This window comes from Cataglyphis hispanica, chromosome 5 (genome assembly GCF_021464435.1).
Source record: "Cataglyphis hispanica isolate Lineage 1 chromosome 5, ULB_Chis1_1.0, whole genome shotgun sequence".
NCBI classification, from domain to species: domain Eukaryota; kingdom Metazoa; phylum Arthropoda; class Insecta; order Hymenoptera; family Formicidae; genus Cataglyphis; species Cataglyphis hispanica.
In genome coordinates, this window is record NC_065958.1 from 9,572,073 (window position 1) to 9,592,399 (window position 20,327).

Below are 20,327 nucleotides of genomic sequence, written 5' to 3' on the forward strand. Positions count from 1 at the left end.
ATTGTTTAAAAAAAATAGTCAATACAAAAATATATTAAATGTAACAAATGTATATTTCTTTTATTAACAAATTGCTATATAATTAAGGAAATATAGTGTAATAGATAAAGATAACAACGTGATCGTTAGATATGTTACATTTTGGTTCGCTGAGATATGTTGCTCATCTAGTTTTGAATTTGAAGCACATTACACCCGATTAAGAAATCTTGTAGCTATATAGTCTTTTTGGCAATATATTAGTTTTTCAAACTAGAAACACAGTAGCACTGTGATACGAATACCATTGATTTCAAGACTACGTTTATGCTTTTACAAATAAAACGAATGAGAAAATTCCCTGAATGAGTATTGTACTGAAAATGGGATATTTTATGATAATCTTTCAATAGATACTACAACATTGTATTAGTAAAATATTATCAGAATAAAAAGTCGAAGAAAATCATATTCCATATTAATCACTCATTGCACTATCATTCGTATAAAATCTGAAATTTGAGCTATTTGAGCTTAAAAAAGATTAAAAGAGGGAAAGAATAAAATGGATTTTATATAAATTAGCGTTGCGACGCTACCGCGTTGCTTGATACGAGTGAGAATTTGAAAATCTTGTAAATTTATATTAATCTACAAACTTGCAAAAATAATAAAATAGTGAGAAATGTTTAAAATATATATCATTTTCATCATTAAACAGAAAAATTGAGAAATATTTATTCTATTTAAATATCCCTAGAAGCAATTCTTATTCATCATTTCTTATTTGATTCTTTCTATTATTTAGATAATATGATTGAAAATAATAGAAGGATAATTAATATTATTTTATTGATCGTCGATTCTCTCTGGGTTATATAATGAAATATAATATAAAAATATTTTTTGCAATATTTGTTTATTGATTATTTTTTGACAGTGCTTATTTCTAAAATTTGCACGCAACACATTAAAAATTCTAAGACAATTTAAATTTTTTTAACAAAATAAATTATATATGTAATGTAAATGTTTTCAAAAATAGCCTCTTTCAAAAAAAAAACTTTTTTTCAGAAACAATAAAATTTCTTTGAAGCTTGAAAAGACTTTCGAGAAATGTATTCCTGTGTGAGAGAGTTTATAGTTAAAAGAAGTGTTATTGTTTCTGAAATAGAAAAAATTCTTTTAAAAGAAAACAATTGCATACCTACCTATTGTTCATTACATACGTTCTTAGCATAAAGGGTATAGCTGAAAAGGAGATAAGATGATAATCAAGAGCTTAACTTTTCTTAACTTCTACCGTAACGTAAAAATAATAATCTATTTTTTTTTAAACTCTTTAAAATCTTATTATTTGTATAAATTAAAAAGCTAATATATAAATTAAAATTTGACTTAGATTTAATTATTTTTTATATCCTTCACCATTTCTTATTTGATTGTTTATATTATTTAGTGAATACAATTGAAAATAATAAAAAAATAGTTAATATGTTAAAGTAATTAATATCATCAAAATAGATCAAGTAGGATATCATCTTATTTTACTCAATTCTGACTTTTGCTATAAAAAAATACTTAATTGTCTTAAACTTTTTGAAATATTACACAACAAATATTAATATATAAATATGATTTAATTGTATCAAAAAATATATAATTGCACTCCTAATGAGAGAGTTATAAAAGCCATGTGCTTGAAAAAATCATACATACGGAGGAATCGTGATTTATGTACAATATATTTATATTTCATATTAATTTAAAGAAATAGATACGATTTCTTTTTACTCTAATATAATATCTATTTTATTTTATAATGTGTGCATATGTACAAGAAAACTCATTAAAAATATTACAAACTAATATTACATGTGTTCTGAAGTAAATAAAAATAATAGATGTTTTAATTAAAGATGATTTTCAAAAATAATAAATTGAACAACATCACGTAATAGACTTTTTAATAAATTTTAGTTTCTTTTTGACTGCAAATCCATGAAGTTTGAATTACAAAATAATAATTAAATTGAAATTAAGTCTTGTAATTTATTTTACAAAAATTTCACGAGAAAAAAGTTTAAAAAATTATAAATAAATTTTGCAATATAAAACAATTAATTTAAGATAATAATATTATATTTAAGGAATGATCAATAAACATTAAATTAAAAGAAGGATAGTAATATAAAATTCTAGATATAAAAGTACATATAAAATATCTATATATAAAATTATTTGTGTATTCTATCGCAATTTTATTTTTATTTTAGTTATTTTATTTATTTATTTTTTTATTTTTTTTATTTTAGGCACTAAGTGGCAGTCGCGACGAAAAATATTAACACCTACGTTCCATTTCAATATATTGAATCAATTTGTTGATATCTTCACCAAGGAGAGCGATTATATGATAAAGTCTTTAAAAGATATCGATGGGCCAATTGTAGAAAATTTAGTATCATTCACTAGTAAACATACGCTAAACGCCATATGTGGTAAGAATTCTGTAAAGTTCTTATTGTTCTGTATTATGTACGGGGATTTCATTACGGGGATTCTAAAAGATATCAGCTTAAAATAAAAAGATATTTTGTTCCTATACAAAGTATCGATATTGCCAAAAATATAGATAATATCCGATTTTTTTATATTCAAAAGCTACTTATAAAATATTCAATTGTAATTATCTTTGACTTTTTATATTCGGTTTTACATGAGATATAATATATACACTTGCAGAAACTGCCATGGGCATCTCTTTGCAAAAGCTCGGCGAGTTCCAGCAACAATATCGTGATGCGATTCACGATATGATCGAATTGATATTGTATAGGTAATTTATAATCAGAGATATAATAATAAATTGTGTAATATATTTATAATTTTTTAAATTATTATTGTGTGTGATATATTTATGATCTTTTAAATTATAAATGCGTATAATATATATTTTAAAAAATAAATTAAATATTTAATAATCATGTGAAGGTAAACAATTGATATAAGACGTTGATTTCTTTAAGCCTGCAATTAACAATCAAAAGATATTGCTCCGTTAAATGTTTTATTTTAAAGTAAAAATTGTTTGGAATCTTTAAAAGATTAAAAAAATTGAAAATGTTTGAATAATGAAATTTTAAGTAAAATGAATTGTGCAATAAAATCTAGAGAGAAATTATCTTTGATAAAAAAATTTATAATTAAAATCAAAGTGTAATGTTCTTAGGAGATTCTAAATATTTTTTTGTAAATTACATATAGTTTTAATTTTCTTTTTATCTACATTCTCTATAATTAATGAGATTACTTGAAGATTACTGTAAGATTTTATAACAAATTCAAATAGACTTTTATATACAAAATTATCATCATTCTTGAAATTATATATAATTTTATTCAATTACGATTTAGAAGTCTTAGGCCTTGGTTCTACAACGATTTGTTGTTTTCAATATCGCCACAAGGACGAAAACAAAAAAAGATCTTGAAAATATTGCATGGATTTACGGAAAAAGTATGTTGTGTATCATGTTATTTTAAATCCACACAAACTTCATCTTTTATATAAAATTACAATAAATAATAATATATTATTAATATTTATCAAACTTTTAATATCTCTGATATATGTAATACGATGTGTTATTTAATACAAAAAAATCATATAAAAAATTTTATATTGTATTCGTGTGTAGGTTATTGCGGAAAGAAAACTTTATCATGAACGCACCAATGATCGATACTTGAAAAATTTTGGAAATGATAAAGAGACGGAGATAAATGATGGCGAAATATTTGGAAGTGCGTAAGAGATCAGAGTTTCTATTTTAATTTAATTACGCAATCTGATATTTGAAATTATGCTTGTAATATTTATACTAAACACATAAATCACATCAAATAATGCAATATATCCGTAAATTTTTTTTTTTAAAACAATGTTATATTTATAATTAAAGTACGACGTGCTAAAATAAGATTGACGCTAATGTGTTTTTTTATTTCTAGTTAAAAAAAAGCGACTAGCCATGTTGGATCTCTTAATAGCGGCATCTCGAGAACATTTTTTGAGTGATCTTGATATCAGAGAAGAAGTTGATACTTTCATGTTTGAAGTATGTATCTGTAATTTTTTGTTATCAGCTAAGCACGCATTACAATATATGTATGATGATAATTACAGGGTCACGATACAACATCAATGAATATGACCTTTGCTTTATTATTATTAGCTGAACACAAAGAAATCCAGGTATTTTTCTTTCAGTATGTTGTGACATATTATTTAAATTGCAATTTTTATTCAAAGCAATATAGATTTGAAACTTTTGTTGCAAAAGTGTATTTTTTAATTTATTAAATTTTTTTTTGTATCTATGCATATAAAAACAGAATATTAAAAAATATACTTAATTATTATCGATGAAAAATATATAATTATATTATGAAAAATATTTAATTATAAAATATTTAAAAATATTTAATTATTATCGATGGGACAGGAACGTGTGAGGGTTGAGGTCGACTCCGCAATGCAAGAGAATGGAGGAAAGCTTACCATGAAATCGTTGCAAAATTTATCATATTTAGAAAGATGTTTGAAGGAAGCGCTACGTTTATATCCTAGCGTGTTTTCAATAATACGAAACATTCAAGATGATGTAAAATTACGTAATTAATCATTTTTCTTTGTATAGGGTGTTTTAGATCACCCATCCATCCTGAACACAGATTGACAAGTTCAAGCGTTACAATTGCAAGCGTTTTCTGATCATTTCTTGATAACGGTTAATAATATTAATCTTTTTTTTTAAAACCAAAGTTGTTTCCTTCTAAAAGCTTCACTCGACGATACCCATGTTGCCCCATTTACAATTCTTAAGTTGCCCTTTTTTCGTTATTTCCGGAGTTACCCAAAAATGTCACCAAAACTATCATATAAGCTTTTGTGATAAACATGTTTATTCCAACTTCTAACACCATCCCCTTTCAAATTAAAAAAAATGACGGATGATCTAAAACATCTTATATATCTTTAAACATGTCACGTTTTACAATATATACAGGGTGTCCGGTAATTTTTGACACAAGTGACACACTTTGGATATAAAATTACTGAGCATCTTGTATATTTTTTTAATGTAAAACAAGTTTTATAATTTAATTATAATTGCTTTAACTTTTTAAGAATTTAATATTATATTTATATTATTTTTCAAAAAAACTTTTAATTTCACAATTTTTTTATATTTTGTAATTTTATAATACGCTTTCAGATTCATATGATGTACCTGCTGGAACGATGATATATCTTAATATCTACGCAGTTCACAGAGATCCAAATTTTTGGTCAAATCCAGAAGTATTTGATCCGGATAGATTTCTGCCCGAAAGAATTCAGAAACGTCATCCTTATTCCTATTTACCCTTCAGCGCAGGACCGAGGAATTGCATAGGTGAATTGCTCAAAATTTTTCTTTTTTCTTATTGTGTCGATATTTTTTTATAACATTTTGAATTCGTAGGTCAACGATTTGCTCTGTTAGAGTTGAAAGCTATGATTGCTCCTTTGGTGCATAATTTTTATTTGGAGCCCATAGATTGTTTAAAGAATGTCCAGTTGAAGTACGATATGATAATTCGTCCTGCTCACCCGGTTTATATAAAATTTATCCCAATCAACCGCAAACAATCGTTCCAAACTAACACGGATAACATACGAGTGTAAGAAATTGATGAAAATGTTTTATAAAATAAAACAGTGCTGGGATTTACTTGCACATTTCGGTCTGATTCTGTGGCTCACTCCTTTTTCCCCCCACTCCTCGCTCGCGCGTTAGCAACGAGTCGCTTGGTACGCGTAACTAAGAAGCGCGACGCTATGTCTCAGGAGCGTCCGTAAGAATGCCTAAATATAATAAGATGTTTTTCTAAAAACACCGTGAAAATTCTCGAAATTAAAATTTTTTCTTTAATGTTTTATATTTCATTAATATAAAATATTATTATATTTTTTTCTTTTAAATTATTACATCAATATAATAAATTATTTAATCCGTTTACATAATTTACATATTTTTAACATAATTTACATATTTTTGATACTTTATTTAAAGTTTTCTCTTAATCCGCTTTACAATAATAATTATAATATAGGACAATTGCAATATAGTTATAATATAATTATAATTTTGAGATAATAGATTTCCATATTACCAATGAGGTACTATTGTTAATGCGTTTTTTTTTTAAAGTGGTTTCCCCAGGCCTATTCCACTAAAGAAGAATAATCCGTTCGCGTACATATATATATATATATATATACATATATATATATATATATATACATATATATATATATATATATATATATATATATATAATATACAGGGTGTCCGATAATTCGCGGATTACCCTTTAAGACTTTTCTATTCAGAATAACACCCTCTACCTTCCCTTAAAGGATAATCCGCGAATTATCAGACACCCTGTATATGTAAGCGAACGGATTAATCTTTTTTAGTGGAAAAGGCCTACTGGGGAAACTACTTTTAAAAAAACGCATTAACAATAGTACCTCATTGGTGATGTGGAAATCTATTGTCTCAAAATTATAATTATATTATAACTATATTACAATTGTCCTATATTATAATTATTATTGTATAGCGAGTTAAGAAAAAACTTTAAATAAAGTATCATAAAAATATGTAAATTATATAAACGGATTAAATAATTTATTATATTGATGTAATAATTTAAAAGAAAAAAATATAATAATATTTTATATTAATGAAATATAAAACATTAAAGAAAAAATTTTAATTTCGATAATTTTCACGGTGTTTTCAGAAAAATATTATCTTATTATACTTAAGTATTCTTACATACGGACGCTCCTGAGACATAGCTTCGAGCTTCTTAGTTACTCGTACCAAGCGACTCGTTACTATCACGCAAGCGAGGAGTGGGGACGCAAAAGGCGTGAGCCACAGAATCGGACCGAAATGTGCGAGTAAATCCCAGCACTGAAATAAAATAATCTAATATGTGATTTTGTGTGTGTCTTTTACATTAAATATATTTTACTTCTAATTAATTATTTTATTATTATTATTTGTATATAATCTTATAATTTATTCTAATAATTATATTTTATAAATCTATTATTTGTATATAATCTTCCTCTTTTATATTTTATTAGTTTTGAGTATTTACATTTTCATTACATTAAATTTTTAATATTTTAGAAACATGTTAAATAAAAGAGAGAAAAAAATTATATTTTATAATTTTATTTATCTCTCTCTTCTCTCTCTCTCTCTCTATTTCTAATAAATGTATTTTTTTAAAGTGATAACATAATTTTTGCAGAAAAAGGTGCAAATATATTTAAACAACAAATACAAAATATACACTAAAGTAACATTTTATAATACAGCAACTTTTTTTATGCATACCTGACACGTGGGCTTGTTTTATTATCTTATTGCTTTTAATATCAATCTTTTTGAACAACACGAATTCATTAGATTAAAAATATATAAATAAAAATGCAAAAGTTATATTTAACAAACTAAGATCTACTTGTACACTCTTCTCTATCATTCTGTTATACTTTTGCTACAATTGGAAAATATGATTGATGATGGTTATCGATTCTAATTGGACTTTATTCTGACTGAAATGAGCATAAGGCGATAACAATAGACGAAGCCTATTGATCAGAAAGAAGTTATACAAATAAGATTTTATTGTCGTATCAGGTAAATCTCTTAGGCAATCAGCAAAATCTAAAATAAAAATTTTATAATATTTCATTGCAAAATCTAAACAATGTTTAATAATATCACGACAAGTGTGAACGAATTATTTTTACATAAGTTTTCTCAAATATCGTAAGTTGTTAGCTAGGTTCAATTGTTATAATCTTATTGAATGACTATTATATTATTTTTTAAAAACCTTTTAACAATTAAATAAACAAGTTTATTCTCGCCTAACTTTATTATCATGATTCTCTTCTGTAATTGATTATCATGTAATATCAGTAAATTGTGATCCAATGTGTTTATAAAAATCTGCGCTGAAGATGGCCCAAACAATGGGATCGCAACATATGCTTCATATCTTATTATATTAATAATCTCAAATAAATAATAGTTGCGCTCCAATTACCGCTCGTGGCTTGTATTGCCATTTTACTTGTTTTAATTTTTATTAAATTTTTTGGCAGATACTATTATATACAATAAAATCGAATAAAAACCTGCTTGGCAAATATTGAATATCTGTCAGACTTAGAAACTGTTTTTCAGTTGAAATTTGCTAAAGTAAATAGTCAACACAAAAGTATATTAAATGACTAAAAAGTATAATTCTTTTTTTAACGAATTATTATATATATTTAATGAATATATATTATTGTATACAAAGATATATATTATTGTAGACAAAGATAACAACGCGATACGCTAACCGATAGATGACAATGATACTCGCTTTATTTTACGAAAAGTTTTTACGTATCGTTAAATATATTACATTTTCATTTACTAAGATATGTATATTGCTTATTCTAGTTTCGAATTTAAAGCACATATAGCTTTCGATATATTAAAAAATTTGTAGCTACACAGTTTTTTGGCAATATATTAATTTTTCAAACTAGAAATACGATGACACGATACCATCGATTTCAAGAATCTTTATATTTATGCAAAGTACAATAATCAAATGAGAAATTTTAACGTGAATAAGTACTGTATTCGAAATCGACTGATTTATGATAAGCCTTTAATTGATTACATTTTGATAAAATATTATCAAAATACAAAGTAAAAAAAAAATTATATTTTCAATTACTCATCGCATTATCATTACAAAATCCGAAATATGTGCGATTAGAAAAAAATTTAAAAAAAAGGAGATAATAAATTAAATTTTAGAAGGATTATAAGAGTGGTGATTCGAAAATCTTGTAAAATTATAACAATCATAAACGTGCAAATTGCATTCTAAGGTAAGTAAAAAATTAAAAAATAGTAAAAAATGTTTAAAATGTATATCATTTTCGTCATTAAACAGAAAAATCCAAAAATATGTACCAAATATCTTTTAATCACTCACAATTTTTTATGTAACTGTGTATATTATTTAATTGATATGATCGAAAATAACAGAAAAATAATAAATATATTATATTAATCGTCGATTCTTTTTCGATTTCGAAAAATCGATATTTTTTTTGCAATATTTGTGATTTAAATAAAACTAATTAGAATATTTTAAAGAAATTCTGTAACAGAGTCTTATAAAGCGAATAATAAAACTTGATAATAACTTTAGAAGTTGATGCTGATAAAATATTTAAGAAATGTATTGTATATTTTTTAGACCATAACAAGAAAATTTTATTTATATAAGTAGATTTTAAAGAATAAAAATTATTTAAAAAATAACAAAAAGACAGAAAAAGATAAATTATCTATTTTTCGTGATATTTGGGTTAAGTTTATTGAAGATTAAAACAAAAAGATCAATATTTAGCACTGAATATTTAATTCTCAATTTAAAAATTATGAGATTCTGATAAAACTTCCTTTTATGCATTACAACATTAGAGTTCAGTCTCACTGAATAAATTTTTGACGTATTCTTTGTTTGTAAAAATTAATTTTTTTCTCCATAGATATTTTTCCTGATATAGTGATGCACATCAAATTAATTAATTACTTAATGATGTTGCTCAACAATCTTCTGAAAACAAAGTACGCAGCCAAATCGCTTCAATAACATCCGCCTGATATCTTTTTTCCATACGAAGATAATAAAGAAGCAGAAATTTTGCAGAGTCTCCGTCAACATAATCAAATATGTAAGAAAAAATTCATTTTTAAACAACAAGGACGCTGTCATTATGGACCATGTTATTATCATCATAATAAACAGCAAAATAAATATCTTCAGATATAAATTGAACCTGGAAACAAATACATATGTATAAACATATATATTTAAATGTATATGTATGTATAATAATGAAAAATATAAAATAATGATTATAAATATTATTAATATTAATCAAGATTTTTATCTTTAAAAAATAATAAAACAAACTATAATTCTAAGAAAGAAAAAAGAGATAGTTGTGAACTTAATTTAATAAATCTTCAAAAAATGTGATTTTTCTTTATGAAATAAATACATTCATTAACTTTATTCTTACTATTAGCCACATTTTGAGAATTGCAAACTTATTCAAATGAGGGTCAAAGAATAATGCACATACGATTGAAGTAGCAACAATACACTATTAAAAAAAAAATAACATTTTCCATACTTCAAAATTGAGTTATTTTCAAACCGTCAAAACTCAATAAAAAATTATTGCAGACAAATTAAAAAAGTATATTTAAACTTAAAGTTTCAATTTTGACGTAATACCAACAATTTTAAAAAAACTTTTCACTTTTCTTATTTTTGAAAAATAGGTTTAATTACAAAATCGTGTAACTCGGCCCAAAAACATTGTTGAAAAATTTTAAGAAAACAATTTGTAGATAAAATGTTATAATTTATGGTATTTGATTTAAATAGTTGTAGAGAAATTTATAGAACTAGAATACGTAAGTATTCAGAAATACGAAATTTCTAGCAATAAAACAATATGTTTTTTTTTAAAGCACAATACAAGAAAAATATTTTTTAAAACTACTATTAGCGTTTTAAAGTTCGAGAAACTTTGAGGCTTCAAAATGATTTTTTGATTTATTGTCTATGATAATTTTTCACCAAATTTTAGGTTTGGAAATAGATCAACTTTTAGTTTATAAAAAGTATTTCTTATTTTTTTTTTTAGTAGTGTATATATTTTTTTTAAATTATGTAAGCAAAAAAAAAGGAAAAAAGAATGAGCACAGAAAAAAGATATCTATAAATAAGCATCTCTTTCTCTCTATCAGAAATGCAGATTTATTGATTATGTAACATTGTTAGCAGAGATATTGATAAAAATATCATTATAAGATAGATCATCACATGTACAAAAATGTCTGAATACAAACCATTTCTTGTTGTTATTATATTCCTGGCTTTCTGAATTTGTCAAACACTTGCCTGTTTCCTTTTCAAAACGCGCGATCTTTACTGCCGCAGAAATGGATAAACAAATGCTAATAATAGTGCAAATACTAAAGAATCCGTAAAAATACAACACAAACGTTTCATATTCTGTAATAAATAAATATGAAATGTATATAAAGAATTTTTATACTCTTTTTCATACTATGTTTAAATGCTAATAGAATTATGTGTTAATAAAATTATCTGTAAAAGACATTCATTTACCAACAAACCAGCAATGTCCTTTGCGAAATTTCGGTCGCAAAATCTCCGGCAAATTTTCAGAAAATTCCATAATGATAGAGATAATAGCAAAGGTAAAAGATAAACCCCATGCAAAGAGCGTATAAAATACCAACTTTCTCTTCTTTCCTTGTTTCATGTTATTTTGTAACGAACAAAATCCTCTGTAAAATGCAATTTACATATCTTTAGCCAAAAATAGATTTAAAACATCACAATGTAAATAAAAATGACGTTTGCTTTTGATTGTTCATCTGCCAGTATTTCTATATTTAATAGATTTTGAAGAAAATTTATTTATATTATAATAATATTTATATTACAATAAATAACATTATATATAATAAATTATATATCAAATAGATAATAATATTTTGCAAATATTTTATAGTGTTCATTAATTAATATACGATTTTTGGTTTCAAAAAATTTATTAAATTTTACAAAGTAAAAAATATAATTGTTTGAAAACTTTTATGCAATAATACTTTCCAAAAATTGTTTATTTAAAGTCATAATTATTATGTTTATATTTTTATGTTTAAATTTATAGTATCATAAATCAAATAGTTATTTACAGTATCACACAATAACACAAAAAAAATTATATTTGATTGATTCAAAACTTCGTATGATTTTATTTTTGTCTTTCTTTCTTTACTTTTATTATATATAACATAAAATATGTTTATATATACATACATATATATATATATATATATATATATATATATATATATATATATATTGTATATATAAAATTATTATAGAAAATTATTTTGTCGCACCGTGTATAATATTGATCAATCATATAAAGGAAAGTTAATATGGGACAAGTTAAAGATAAAGTATAATATATAAAATATTTAACAACTTACCTAAATGTCCACCACATATCAAAACTCATTACAGTTAGCCAGAAAAAGCTTGCCATATAACAAAAGTAGATAAAAAAAGCTAAAAATGAAATAAATAAATATATTAATTATTCCGTGCGCCTCAAAATGCACATAGGAAACTTGTAGCTATTAAATACTATGTTTTTTCGTTTAAAAATAGTTTTAGTCTATTGTATTTGCACTAAAATTTTATAGCAAACATGACATACGCATATTTCATAAATGTGCTGATAGGTAAATTAAGTAAGATGTCGATTCAAAATATAGCTCCGCAGAAAAACAAAAACACAAAAAAAATATATTTGTTTAGAGAAATTTAAATTAGTTATATGTTAAAGTGCATGTAAAATTTGTCAGGCACCAATTTTTACGTTAATTATTACATTTTTAATAAAATACACATTCAAGTTATTAAAAACTAATACGCAAATGTACATTAATATGCCTGAAATATTTATACGCTATAATAATTATATTTATATGATTTAATTATACTGTACCAAATATTATACAGATCGAATCATGTATAGCGTTCGAATAGAATTGAACATTCATAATAGTAGTTGTGTATGTGACACACAATGCACCGCTGTAATTGCACAACATGAAACCATGTACGTTCCGAAGCTCTGGCAATATGGAATATACAAGAAATATTGATACCATAAATAATATACACAATATATCAAAGCTTATATATATGATTTTTGAGTCATCGACATTATTTGTCGTAATAAAGATTTCCTCAGCGGTCTTCGAGCAGATAGTCATTTCGTACTTATTTCCTCTTGCGACGCCGAGACAATATAATGACGATTTGACAAATATTTTATGATAAGATAAATAGAGAGAACCATTGGCAAAGAATGTGAAATTATGATCGGGTAACAGGATATGATTTTCATCCTGGCACGGATCGTAGACGACCAGCTGAAACAATTCGTCCACCGTCTTATTTTCGCTCTGCAACGAATCGTTCGTGTATCCGTATATGTTCGGGAAGAAGTATCTTTTTTTTCCAGGAAAGCATTTATTATCAACCAGACGGTCGCCAAGAGGACAGCATAACTGAATGCAAGTAATATTGAAGCACATTTTGTATGAAACGATATTTGTTAGTCTTCTATCTTTATTGGAATTTTCCAAGAACTCGTGCAACGCGGGATTGCTTTCTTCTTCAATTCTCATCAAGTTTTCATAAATTTCCTGTGACGTAAAATTTTTTTTATAGTTGACATTTGTTGAATTTGTGCGTTCCATTGGTATTTGCTTATTATCTTCATGATTTTGTATAGAGTGCGTATCGAATTTGAATTGTATCGAGTCATCATCCTCGCGATTGTTACTGGTGTGTACTGAAGTGAGGCGAGATTCATGCTGCGTATCTTTATATTGCATATCTTCATAGTGCACATTGGACGTAGACTTTCTGTACAAATCATGTAGTGTTATCATTTCGTCGCTATAGTTTGTCGTAGAATCTACGTTTATCTCATATCGTACTGTCAAATTATCATTTTTCTCTTCATTGACAGTAAAATTTTGCTGAGATTTCGATGACGAAGCGACGAGGAGATAGAACGCGCAATACCAAAATGTTAAATTTTGTCCACACATTGTTGTCTTTCAGACGTGTCAAATTTATATCTAGAAAATACATAATTTGATTTTTTTCTATGGTAATTTCATATTTAAATGTCCTATTACGATATATACAAACTGCAGCTTAAAAAAAATAATATTGTTAGTCTGTGATGGTTTGATTGTGACTCATTTCTGTCTCAATCTTCAAAATTGAAAGAATTACTTTTGAAGAATCTATTCTCGCAAATGCATGACAAAAATGAATTAATGTCGATAAAACGAGATACGAAAGAGTAAAAGCAAGAGTAAAAAAGAGAAAGATGTGATAAGATTATTAAGTTTTTTAAATAATATTGTTTTATTTTTTCTTATATTTAAAAACTGAATGACATGCATGAATGACACGCTTGATCTTTATATTTGTTTTTAAAAGCTTTTAATATTTTTTATAATTTAACACACACACACACACACATGTATATACAATGTATACATTCGTTTACAAAATGATCACATAAGTAATTTTATGACAAAATTTCATGTAACTTGAAACAAACATAACTCCATCAAAAATTGTTGCATTAAAAATTTTTTTTGTATTTTTAAATTTAAAGTCTGTACTTTAAAAAATATTTAGCGGATTTTTAAATTTATCCTTTCCGCCGTTTTTTTAAAAGAATTAAATAAATTACGTCTCCAAGAAATTGCATAATTTGATGCAATTTAATGATTCCATGAAATGGAATAAAATTTTTTTTTGCAAATCTTATAAAAATCATCGTAAAATATGAACTACTTTTTATAAATAAAAAAAAGTTGTTTACAATTTTTTTGCGTAGTTACAACGAATTAATGTTAGCCATATATTTTTATTCATTATTACTAGCATTAGCATTATTTGATGCGCAACATATGGAGATTGCTGGAATTTGCGATGAACACGTATAAACATGCCCAAGGGCACAGAATACGATTTTCACTATAAAGTTGCGTATTTAGGCTAAAAATAGCGATCTGCCTCTAACAATAAATGCGCCACTAAATATGCGCTCAGAATATTGTCATATTTAGCGATATACGTGAGAGAGTACGGGCCATAAAATAGTAAACAAACCAATTAAGCTTTACATAGATTTATCTCATGTTCCAAATTTTGAAAAATTAAAAAAATTTTATATCAAATTTATACTTGTTTTTTTTTTATTAATTGCATGAAAAAAAGTATAATTAAATACAAATATATAAATATACAGGGTGTCCAAAAATTCGCGCAACACCCTTTAAGGAAAGATAGAGTATTATTCTGAACAGAAAAGTCCTGTACCATTTTTTTCTATAACGCTTAATAAAAGAGTTATTATTGAATGAAGTCTGGTCTATCATCGCCGATTTTCAGCCGGGCGCACGTCGGTGAGCCGTATAAACATTGAGCGCTCACGCACACTACCAGGCGCGCGGCTCGCCAACCAACGTCTAGCTAAAGATCGGCGATAATAAGCCAGACTTCACTCAATAATAACCTTTTTATTAAGCGTTATAGAAAAAATGATACAGGACTTTTCTGTTCAGAATAACTCTACCTTTCCTTAAAGGATGTTGCGCAAATTTTCGGACACCCTGTATAATAAAAAAAAAGAAATTACCTTTTTCTTTCTTTTTATTTATTTTCAAAATCTCCTAAGAGAGATCCGGTTTTAGCACTGTTATTATTAACGATATTATGACCACAATTTTTTTATCTTATTAGATTTAGAACTCTACTACATCCGATTTCAACTTCTCTTTGCGAGTCAAACGCGCAAAAACTTGTCCGCATAAAGGAGAAAATGCTACTGTCCGAGGACGATGTGTCGTATAATGGTTTTGCGGAAACAATTCTATCTACTACTATAAAACTAAACACACAGACTACAATTACATGTATAAGCTGAAATTCCAGTAGCGGGAATGCCAGGCGATAAGGAATAATAAACAAATAGAGTGAGAAAGAGAAAGGACTAGAAGTAATGAGAAGAATTGAATAGGACAGAGAAAAAAACCAAGGAAAAGAAAAAGAATAAATAGATGAATTAAAAGCGCAAAGATTCGAAAAATTCAAAGAGAAATGTTAACAAATTATCAATTTACAATTTGCAGTTTTAAATTCAATTCAAATTTAATTTCAAGGTTTCTAAGGTCTTTAGAGTTTTAATATTTTAAGGATTTAAATGTTTTACGTTTCAAAGTTTTAAGTTTTTAAGTTTAAAATTTTAGAGTTTTTAAGGTTTGAAAATTTGATATTGAAAAAAAAAATGTTGATGTGAAACAGCATTGAAAAATTGTTGAATTTGCTAATAACAAGTAAATAGTGTAAAAAAGTGAAGGTCTTTGTATGCAGTTGATTTTGGTGTAACGTTTTAATCAGATTCAATATATTATGTATTCTTAGGAATTGATGCAAAGAAAGAGTTCTCTTACCTAAGACCAAAATTTGGCATAGAGCCTCGGAAAATAATGCTTTCACAAGCAAGATCTGGCGCAGAAGTAGATCATGTAGCATATAAATCAAATTGGACACTTTATGAACATTTACTATTTTTAATCGATCAATCTAGATGGTAAATAATAAATCACTCTTGTGTTTTTATTGGTATAGAACTAGATACTTTGCAAAAAAAAATATTTATATTAATACTTCAAATTATATTTGCGCATGACAACATCAAATTATATTATCAATTATATAATCATATTAAGCAAGTACTTGTGCAGCAGGAAGTTTTGACTTTACAGTTTTCCACATCACTATCATCATCAAAAACAGATGATAAAACTCTCATTATGTGGAATAACAAGTTTTACGAATCTTTGACAAGTGAGAAATGAAATGAAATTGTACACACTTAACATTTCAATTTCTAAAAACATTGATTATTAGATTAAATGTTTCAAATTAATCCAGATTCAAGATGTATATTATTATGAGGAAATTGATGAAAGTCTGTCTTCGGCAGCAGATTCCATGGCATCGTATTTACTCACTCCAACCAAATCAACTTCATCAGCACCATCGACTTCATCGGCACCATCAACTTCATTATCACCGTCGATTTCAAATGCTTTTGCAAACAAGCTGAAAAACATGACTTCTGCCAATTTTGGAGTTTTGACACGAAAATATAGCAAATATTGGGTAAAAGTTTGGATTAACTTTTCCATCCACACAACAATTGTGGGGTGGACCTCGCTTCGTGTTGTAAAGTACAAGTGAAATAGAAAAGGCTCCGTTTCTGTAAATGTAAACAAACATTTTTTCCATGTTAATACATCTCTACACAAATACAACGTAAACAAATTTTATTTTTTTTTTATTTTATAACAGAAAAAGCATTAAAACAGTAGAACTTTAAAGTCGCATATCTCTGGAACTAGAAGAGAGTGTCCCAAAATTCGAAGTGTGTTACTTAGGAATATACTCTCTACAATATATGTATATAAAAATGAAAATGATTCGTGAGATGTAAATTAATCCGAACATTTACCAAGTTTTTTATTACAATCTAATACAACAATAATACTTTACATATTTATATAAAATGTGATGTTCATTATATTTTATAAAAATTCCGTGAAAGCCTTATAGAACTAATAATAAAACTTAATAATAACTTTAGAAGTAACACTGATAAAACATTAAAAATTTAGAAATTTTCATATTTTAGACCATACAGTATATTGAAAAAGATTATAAATAAATAAAAAAAAAAATTACTAAATAACAATAAGATAAATAGAAAAAGATAAATCTTTTATATAAAATTTTGAGTTCAGCTTATTAAAGATTAAAACAAAAAAGAAACATTATCTAATATAATACGATGCATTGTTAATTCTAGATTAGAAAATTATGAGATTATAATTAATTATTAATAAACCGATTGTGTACGCGTGTGTATACAGGATGTCCTAGAACTGGCGGAAAAGTTTTTAATGACAGATTCTTCATGAAATTCTAAGCCAAAAAGCTCTTTACAAAAAAGTAATCCGATGAATAGAATTTGAATGGTGAGGTATTGAAGTTGACGTATGGGAACGCATAAAATTCGTGCAGTCAGGATCGGCACAACCAAGTTTGACTCACGACTCGTGTAGCGACTCGTATCGCGGCATTTGTATACTTTGTTTACGTACTAGTTGCATAGTCTTTAAGATATTGTGCGGGATATTGATTAGATTATGTTAACAAATGATAAATGTAAAATAAATAATTATTAAATAACAAATTGAACATAATTTTATCAATTAATTAATTAATTAATTACTCAAATAACTTAAATTAGTTTCCCATATTTTTTCCTGTTTAAGGATTAAGCAACTAGTACGTAATACAGAAAAAATCAATAATGAATAATTATTAAATAATTAAATGTAGAATAATAAAAAAATAATAAATAATTAAAAGTAAAAAATAATAATCAATAATAAATCAATAATAAATAAATAACAAATAATAAATAATTAAATGTAGAATAATATGAAACATGCACGCCGTGGTACACGAGTCATGAGTCAAACTTGATCGTGTCGATACTGACCGCGCGAATTTCATGCGCTCCCATACGTCAACTTTAATGCCTCACCATTCAAATTCTATTCATCGGATCATTTTTTTGTAAAGAGCTTTTTGATTTAGAATTTCATGAAGAATCTGTCATTAAAAACTTTTCCGCCAGTTCTGGGACACCCTGTATATGTATGATTTAATTCTGCAAAAAAATATATTTTTTACATATTGCAACATTAGAATTTAGTTCCCCCAAACGAATCTGTTTCATGGTATATTCTTTGTCCGCAAGAACTCATCTTTTTCTGCATACGCATCTCTTCTGACGTAATGGTGCACGTCTAAATACTCAACGATGTTGCATTTGTTGCATATTAATCATTTAAAAAGAAACCGCAACCGAATTGCTTCAATATCATAACATCAGTTTGATATTTTTATTCCACACAAAAATAATAAAGATGCAGAGATTCGACATCGCGCCCACCAAATTAATAGCATATAGCATAATACGGAAGACCAGAATTGTCAGGAAAGCAGAACAGTCTGGACCATTTTATTCCCATTACGATAAACTGTAGGATAAATAGCTTCAGATATAGATGAATCTGCAAATAAATACATATATGTATACGTGCATATACATGTACACTTATATATGTATATGTACATATATAATAATAATTATAAATACTATTAATCAAATTATTTTTAAAAAATAATGGAACAAATTACAATCTTAAGAAAAAAAAAGATAGTTGTAATTTTTTTTTTAATTTTTAAAAAATGTGTCTTTTTTATATTTTTTAAATTAAATATATATTTTAAAATAAATATATTCATTGAATTATTGTTATTATTCGTCATATTTCAAGAATTGAAAAATAATGTACACGATTGAAGTGACAGCAGTACAAGAAAATTCAAAAGAAAAGAAATATTTTTTTCATTCAAAAAATTGCGCTTTTCAAACTGCTAAAACTTGGCAAAAAATCATTGTAGATAACAATTTTAGAGAAAATTTTGAAACTTGAAGTCTTAACTTTGACGTCTTAAATAGTAGTTTTTAATATTTTTTTTATCTTCTGTGATTTAAAAAAAATACATTTTATTTCTCAAAATTATGTAACACTCGGCAGTACAATAAAAAAATTTTTTCCGAGAAATTTAAATCAAATTTTATAAAGAAAATTTTTTTGTCTACAAAGTATTTTTTTTTATTTTTCTTAAATTTTTTTAAATTTTAATTTTTAATTTTAATCTATAATTATTTTTTGCCAAATTTTAGCGATTTAAAAAATAGCCCAACATTTAATTTATCAAAAGTATTTTTTAATTTTAGTAGTATATATATTTTTTTTTAATTATGAAAATAAAAGAAAAAATAAGCATACAAAGAGATGTCGTCTATAAATAATCATTCATTTTTTTCCATCAAGAAATCCATATATGAATGTAATTCTGTTAACAGAAATAATGATAAATATATGTCGCCAAAAATATCATTAACAAGATAGATCATCACATAGAAAAAATAGATGCAAAAATATCTAAATACAAACCATTTCTTAGTCATTATATTTTCTGCTTTCCGAATCAGTCAAACAATTATCTATTTTCTTTTCATAGTCCGCGATCTTTAATGCCGTAGAAATAGATAAGCAGATGGCACTAATAATGCAAACACTTTTGGGCCCGTAGAGATATAAGATAAACGCTCTCAGTTCTGTAAGTATAATACGTAAAGAATTATACTATTTCTCATAGTATATTAAAATATAGCGTTAAAAATATAGAATTATTTGTAAGAAACATTCATATCAATGAATCAACAAACTTTGCGAAATCCTGGTGTAAAAATCTTCGATAAATATCCGGGAATAAAATCCATAATGATGAAAAAAATAGCGAAGGTAAAAGGTAAATCCCACGCAAAGATCGCATAAAAT

The 20,327-nt window shown here is 25.7% G+C and overlaps 2 protein-coding genes across 3 annotated transcripts; one reads left to right on the forward strand and one right to left on the reverse strand.

Moving 5' to 3' along the window:
• The first annotated feature begins 2,298 nt into the window (after positions 1-2,298).
• Positions 2,299-7,565, forward strand: LOC126849633 (cytochrome P450 4C1-like). 2 transcript variants are annotated; one of them, XM_050591645.1, is made up of 9 exons: positions 2,299-2,480; positions 2,725-2,818; positions 3,397-3,499; positions 3,681-3,786; positions 3,994-4,100; positions 4,169-4,237; positions 4,488-4,656; positions 5,262-5,441; positions 5,511-7,565. In XM_050591645.1, exons 1-9 carry the CDS (start codon positions 2,393-2,395, stop codon positions 5,711-5,713), a joined length of 1,119 nt encoding a protein of 372 aa, XP_050447602.1. In that variant the 5' UTR covers positions 2,299-2,392; the 3' UTR covers positions 5,714-7,565. The 2 variants fall into 2 exon arrangements, with proteins under 2 accessions (XP_050447602.1, XP_050447603.1); XM_050591646.1 differs by having other exon boundaries at positions 3,400-3,499.
• Positions 7,566-9,530: 1,965 nt separating this feature from the next.
• On the reverse strand, positions 9,531-15,677 carry LOC126849630 (G-protein coupled receptor Mth2-like). Its single transcript, XM_050591637.1, has 6 exons — positions 15,479-15,677; positions 12,752-13,898; positions 12,231-12,309; positions 11,335-11,516; positions 11,052-11,217; positions 9,531-9,967 (listed from the first exon to the last, which is right to left on the reverse strand). The coding sequence occupies exons 2-6, from the start codon at positions 13,866-13,868 to the stop codon at positions 9,721-9,723; spliced, it is 1,791 nt and encodes a 596-aa protein (XP_050447594.1). The 5' UTR covers positions 13,869-13,898; positions 15,479-15,677; the 3' UTR covers positions 9,531-9,720.
• Positions 15,678-20,327: the final 4,650 nt, after the last annotated feature.

Coding starts and splice junctions, on each gene's coding strand:
- LOC126849633 (XM_050591645.1), top strand. CDS start 2,393: ATGATAAAGTCTTTAAAAGATATCGATGGGCCAATTGTAGAAAATTTA. Junction 2,481..2,724: donor TACGCTAAACGCCATATGTG/GTAAGAATTCTG, acceptor ATACACTTGCAG/AAACTGCCATGGGCATCTCT. Junction 2,819..3,396: donor ATCGAATTGATATTGTATAG/GTAATTTATAAT, acceptor ATTACGATTTAG/AAGTCTTAGGCCTTGGTTCT.
- LOC126849630 (XM_050591637.1), bottom strand. CDS start 13,868: ATGTGTGGACAAAATTTAACATTTTGGTATTGCGCGTTCTATCTCCTC. Junction 11,517..12,230: donor GATATGTGGTGGACATTTAG/GTAAGTTGTTAA, acceptor TGCATTTTACAG/AGGATTTTGTTCGTTACAAA. Junction 11,218..11,334: donor AGGACATTGCTGGTTTGTTG/GTAAATGAATGT, acceptor TATTTATTACAG/AATATGAAACGTTTGTGTTG.